The sequence below is a fragment of the Mus caroli genome, chromosome 7, assembly GCF_900094665.2.
Source record: "Mus caroli chromosome 7, CAROLI_EIJ_v1.1, whole genome shotgun sequence".
NCBI lineage: Eukaryota > Metazoa > Chordata > Mammalia > Rodentia > Muridae > Mus > Mus caroli.
In genome coordinates, this window is record NC_034576.1 from 47,425,674 (window position 1) to 47,432,039 (window position 6,366).

The 6,366-nt window shown below is 53.0% G+C and overlaps 2 protein-coding genes across 3 annotated transcripts in view; one reads left to right on the forward strand and one right to left on the reverse strand.

Annotated features, from left to right (window-relative positions):
• Tulp2 (TUB like protein 2) overlaps positions 1-6,366 on the forward strand; it is a 38,288-nt gene that overhangs the window by 5,274 nt on the left and 26,648 nt on the right. The window lies entirely within an intron of this gene.
• Positions 1,957-6,366, reverse strand: part of Nucb1 (nucleobindin 1) — a 17,785-nt gene continuing 13,375 nt past the window's right edge. The window contains exons 8-13 of the mRNA XM_021168043.2: positions 4,377-4,435; positions 4,034-4,126; positions 3,865-3,957; positions 3,430-3,600; positions 2,972-3,068; positions 1,957-2,798 (exon numbers count right to left, since the gene is read on the reverse strand). Of these exons, the coding sequence (XP_021023702.1) occupies positions 2,686-2,798; positions 2,972-3,068; positions 3,430-3,600; positions 3,865-3,957; positions 4,034-4,126; positions 4,377-4,435 (626 nt within the window). The 3' untranslated portion in view covers positions 1,957-2,685. The remainder of the gene's footprint in view (positions 2,799-2,971; positions 3,069-3,429; positions 3,601-3,864; positions 3,958-4,033; positions 4,127-4,376; positions 4,436-6,366) is intronic.

A 6,366-nucleotide genomic window follows, 5' to 3' on the forward strand; every position in this document is an offset into this window, starting at 1 on the left:
CACACACACACACACACACACACACACACACACACACACACGGGGAGGGAGTGCTAACTGCTCTGACTCCTCACAGGGTCAGGAGAGTGTAGGATTTGTTGTGTACTTTTCTTCAGCTGGTGGGATGGCTCAGTAGTTAAGAGCCTGCATTTGGTTCCCAGCATGCATCCACATTGCTCATAATCAACTGTAACTCCGGCTCCTGGGGATCTGGTGCCCTCTCTGAATTCTGTGGACTCCTGCATTCTTATGGCATACACACAAACACACACACATACTCAGAACTAAAAGTAAACCTTTTAAAAAGGCTTAATGCAGGCAGGACTTGGTGGCACACACTTTTAATCATAGGATGCCATTGGCAGGTAGATTTCAGTGAGTTGAAGGCCAGCCTGGTCCACAGAGTTCCAAGGTCGCTAGAGCTGCATAGTGACAGCCTGCAAAACAGAATGGGCCTTGGTGCGGGAGGGGCCACAAAGCCTCACACCTCCTGAGGATCTCTAGGCGGTTGTTACTGAGGGAGAGAGGGTAGTATGCATATCTTTTTTCTCAGCTGTGTAGCTACTGTGCTGTATGGTGGGTTTTATTGTTTTGTTTTTCTCTCTGGATCACATATGCGGTGCCATCTTGGGTAATAGAATACATTTACCCAGAAGCCATGGCTGCCAACCAGGGGTAGCCAGGTCTATGGTAATGAGCGTACAGCACTTCCAGGTAGATAGAAGAGGGAAGAGCCACAGACTGGTCCCTAAGACTCCAGCCATTACTTCTTTCTGCGAAACCACAGCTTCAGGTGATCTTGGGAGCTTTGAGATAATATGGAGTGGAAGCTAAGGGCTGCATAGCTCCTGTGACATCATGATGTGGTGGGACTTGGTCTGGGTGCAGCTGTTTGTGCCCTTATTTAAATGAAGGCCTAATTTCTTCAGAGACTGTCCCAATCCAAGATGAGGATAAAGCACCACAGGTAGCTGCCATCCTGGTGTTCTCATGGCCTCGGGAGGCCTCAAGACCAATGGGACATGAGCAGGAAGCTACGTGGGCATGTGCTTTGGGGAGCAGTCTCCCACTGACAAAGTCTGGATGTTGGTGCAGATGTGACATCTGGAGTTGTCACAGCTATGTGAGATCACGGAGTTATGTCCCAGTAACTGACCCAGTAGATAGGAGACTGGGACATTTCTTATAATCCTGGCGCTGTTGTGCTGCACACACTGTGCAGGACAGAACACATGTTTGAGAAAGAACCTGTAGTTGAGGCTTGAGTTGCTTAGGGCGTGGCCCAGTGATCCCGGGGTGTTGCCTGCTTCTGCTCCCCGTTGCTGGGGTCATAGGGGTTTATACATGGGTGACAAAGAATCCAAACTGAGCTCTTCATGCTTGCACAAGCACTTTTCCAACCGAGCCATTTCCATGGTCCCTTGTTTTAAGACAGGATCTCACTATGTAGTTTTGTCTGGCTTGAACTCAAAGGACCCACCCACATCTCTCTGCTTCCCTGCCTGGTGTTTGGTCTGTTTGTTGTCGTCTTTGGGCACAGGGCTTCGTATAGTCTAGGTTGGCTTTGAACTTATAATACAGCCTAAGATGACAATGCACTCCTGCTCTTCCTGCCTCTACCTCCCAAGCTCTAGGATTATGGGCATTTATCCCTGTACCCCAGTTACGTGGCCTGTGGGATACAGGGCCTCAGTCATGCTAGGCACACGTTATGCCAACTGAGCCACAGACCCTTAATAATATATATTTTTAATTATTTAAGATAGTAAACTTTTTTCAAGCTCAGGTTTAGGTTTTTTGTTCCCATGGCAAAAATGAAGCAGCGAGGCCCTTGTGGCAAGAGCACACAGAAAGCCGCCTGGCAAGCCTCCTGGCAGGGAAAGTCACGTGCCCTAGGATGCCAGGGAGGCGAGCAGGTGGCGTGCGTGCAGGCAGGGCTTGCAAGAGGGCAGGATATTCACACAGATATGCTAATGTTTATTTGTGCCGGGCTATATTTGGATGGAACTGGGGCACAGAGCAGGACACAGCAGTGTGGCCTGAAGCCAGGGAAGTTGGTGAACCAATTTTCAGGAGCCCTGAGCAGGGCTGGACCTCAGCTAGGGGTGTAGCCATATCTGGGTACCTTCTGGGGCCATGGGGTAGATATTGAGCCTGGGAGTTAGGGTAGGCTGGTGGGGTGGTGGTGGAGGCCAGGAGTCCCAGGCAGAGCTGATAGCTACTTGAAGGACACCCCACATCCTGGTGGCCTCTAGCCACCAAAAGGAATTGAGATCATTGGCTCCACAGAAGGCAAAGAGTCAGAGAGACTAAGCCAAGGTCCTGTGACCCAGTGACACTAGGTACAGGAAGCAGAGAGGCTGAGCCTGGAACAGAGAAGAGCAAAGCAGGCAGGAGGGCAGGCCTGGAGTGTGCACTCCAGGTGAGGTGAGCGAGCTCTCCGGCAACTTCAGCTCCTGCAGTTAATCCCTGACAGGGGAGGGAGGAAGGGAGGGACGGAGGGAGGGGGACCCAGAGGCTGAGAGCAGAGACTGGCAGACAGGCAGAAGCTATCTGAGGAACAGGGTAGCCCCTGTTCTGCTCCCAGGAGGCCATGAGGGCGTTGGTCCCCAGGGAGGCTGCAAGGCCACTTCATCCGGCTTCCACACTGTCTGTGGGAACCTGAGGGCTGGGGTCTCCGAGGGGTTATAAATGCTGGGAATCCAGCTGTGGCAGCTCAGGGGGCTGCTCTGGGACCTTCTTCTCAGAAGCAGGCACATCTTTCTGGTCACCTGCTGGAGCTGGGACAGGAGCGTCATCTGCAGAGGAAACAGGAGAATGATGTTAGATAAATTTCCTCAACACGGGAAACAGGATTCTCAGGCCTCCTCCCTCAGACTGAGACTCAGTCACGAATCCCCTGCTTCTGTCTTAGGGGCCTGGGACCTGGTCTTCCTCCTTCAGACCCAGTGTCCAGGGCACAGAGCCGTACCTGTGTCTGCACGGAACTGCAGCTGCCCGTCGGGTTTGGAAGGCGGAGCGCTCTGTTCTTGCAGTTGCTGCTTCCTCTGCTCCATCTGCAGCACAGCCTGCAGGAGGCAGCCGCACAGACAGGAGGTTATGGCCGCAGGAAGCAGCCACAGTCCCTTTTCTTCCCCTTGGCCTTGGCTCCTCGTCACTGAGCTGGGATCCCATTGTCTCCTGTCCTGGCTCAGGTGCTCCCACACTGAACCCTAGGCTCCCCTCACCGCCTCATGTAAAATGGCTGCCGTGGCACAGTCAGGCATGGAAAATCTTCTGCCCCTTTAATGACGGCAGCTATCACCTGCATGTATCTAAGATTCCTAACATGGCAGCTACAGGCCATCCCACCCTGAAGATACCCATTTGGATAAAAAAAAAGGGTTCTAAGAGAGCCAGAGAATGGGCCCAAATTCCCCCACTGGTCACCTGCTGCAGCTCTCTCTTCTGTGCCTCCAGGCGGTCCTGGGAGCGCCCCAGGGCCTCTGTCTCCTGGCTGAGGCGCTGGGCCCTGGCATTCAGCTCAGCTTCCCGGGCAGCCAGCTCCTCTTCAAAACGCTTCAGCTCCTCCTCTGTGTAGGCTGGGGACATTTCCACTGTCTGCAGGGCACAGGACAGGGTCAGGCAATCAGTTAGGGCAAGCTCAGCCTCACTGAGCGGGAGAGGGGCAGAGGCTGGGGTGCATGTGTGTGCTACCTGACTGGAAACAGAGTGTTTGCTAAAGACTACAGAAGGAAGAACAGGGGTCTAGATAGGGAATGGCAGAATTCGGAGCCAGAAGGAAGGGCAGGAGATAGCCAGAGGTGCCAAAGGAAAGGCTGGACCTGGGAGACACTAAGGTCTGAGGGTTTCCCATGTCCTCACCTTCCACCCCTCCCCAGTGTCCCCAAACTCCTTCCTCTGGGTGGATGCCAGGAACTCCTCCAGGGTCACAAGCCGGTCCTGGTTGGTGTCCACCTGGGGAGCCAGACCAAGGTTAGCGACTGTGCTGAGCCTGCCGTCCACTGCCCACCCTCCGCATGGCATCTCTCACATTCTTCATCACGTGCTCCCGCATGCGAAGCCGTTCTTCCTCCATCTCTCTCATGTCATCCTCCTCATTCTTCGGGTCATACACCTTCTCCAGCTGTAGGGTGAAGGGAGAAGCTGACACGCTGAGGGGCTCAGAACACCGCCACTCTTGGTGGACATACCCCCCCTCTCAGAGGACCAGTGGTGCCTGCTTCACTATTCATGGCTTCTTTGTCTCTAGGGGCTGCTGGGACTTACAGTTTTTCCTGCACCCTCACTGACAGGAAAGCAGAGCATAGGTTAGGGCGTTAAGAGCCATAAGAGGCTGAAGTATGTCTCGCTCACAAAGCTTCCATTACACTCACCTCCTTGGTAAAGAGAGCTTCCAGTTCTTGCTCATCTAAGACACCATCACTGTTGATGTCTAGGGATGAGAAGAGATATGTTAGCGACAGGGCTGCATGAGTCTGGTCCCTAAGGGAGAAGCTAGATAAGGGATCGTGGGTGGGTGTGAGGTTTCTCAGCAGAGGACAATGGTGGCCATGGCCTGTAGGCCAGCAGGAACTGTTCTTATCAGCATGCATTCTGGCTGGATGTGGTGGCATACCCCTTTAATCTCAGCCTCTCTGAGTTACAGCCAGGCAGAAATCTTGAGTTTCAGGCTAGCCTGGTCTACAGAGTGAGTTTCAGGAGAGCCAGGGCTACATAGAATCCATGTCTTAAACACAAAACCAAAACCACAAACAACAAAACACCAACAAACGAAAACCATTCTTTAGCAAACAGGGACCCAAGAATGGAATCCAGGGGCCTTGTGACCTCTGCCCTCTGAGAACCAGGTCCAAATCAACTCCAGTGACTAGGGAGGCCCGTGCATCACGGGATAGATAGTCCTTGCCTGCCCGAGTGACCCTCAAGGCCATGCCAGACTTAGACCCACTTCAGTCCCCTCCCTACAAACCAGCCACCAGCATTTCTGGCCACTCACAAGGCTCTTAGGTCTGGCCTTTGCCTGCCTGTCTGGAACAGTCCAGAGATTTTGTCAACCCTTCAAGGTGACGGTCTGCTCCTAATCTTCTCTGTGTGCCACAGCCCCGGAAGCCCGGGGAGCACTCTCCCGTGCCTGCTTCTCTTGCCCGCGGGGCAGCAGGCTCTGCCCATCAGTCTGCAACTCCCTATCTTCTCAATGGCACTGAAGACTGCACGGGGGCCTTGTGCGGGCCACGACTGCACCACACAGCTGTGTCACCTCCCTTTACCCTCCCTTTTCCCATGTGTGTCCTCTCTGGGACTACACCTTCCAACTGAGCGGCCACTGGTCACATGGGGGGACTAAAGTTGCAGTGGCATTAACTTCAGTGGCATAGACTGTGTTTACCTAGGGGACCTGGAGCCAAAATCACAGACAGGAAGCACAATGGCAGGTGTCAATATGAATAGAGGGGTTGAGATGAGGGCTGAACGAGGAGCTGCCTGGGAGTACAGGGTCTAGATGTATTATTATTATTAAACTTTTTCAGACAGGGTTTTCTCTGTGTATCCCTGGTTGTCTTAGAACTTGTTCTATAGACCAGGCTGACCTGGAACTCATAGATCTGCCTGCTTCTGCCTCCCGAGTGCTGGGATTAAAGGTGTGCACTAGGATGCTTTTGAGGCTGGGTCTCACGCAGCTCAGGGCAGCCTCCGTGTGGGTGAGGGTGAATTCCTAAGTCTCTCCCTGGGACCTGGGTCGCTCGGGTGCTCCACGGGCTTCACTGTACATGGCTCAAGGTTCCAGTTTTACAATAATAGTATTTTTTTTAAATAAAAAATTTAGATTATGTGCATGCGTCTGCACATAGGTGTGTGCATAGAAGTGTGGTACCTTCAGGGCCAGAGGCACGGGATCCCTTGCAGCTAGTGAGTTATATATAGGTGCTTGTGAGCTGCTGGGTGTGTGTGCTGCGTGTGCACTTGTGTGGGTGTGATGCAAGCATGCACAGCACAGCTCAGTGGTCAGAAGACCTCACACGTCCCTGTCCTTGTTTTCTTCCAGAGAGGGTCTCTCTGGAACTGCAGGAAGTGGGGCCAGCTAGCTGGCCTATGAGCTTTGAGGGACCCGCCTGTCCCTGCCCTTGGCTTCACCGTCACTGGGAGTATAGGGAGTCACTACCTTGCCTGGTTTACCTGGGTTCTGAGGGTCTGAACCCGGTTCTTTGAACTTGTAAGGCAAGTGCTTAACCAACGGAACCATTTCTGTATTCCCTAAATCTGAAAAAACCTTACAACATGGGTGTAGTGGCACACACCTTTATTTAATTCCAGTAACCAGGAGGCAGAGACAGACAGATCTCTGTGAGTTCAAGGCCAGCCTGG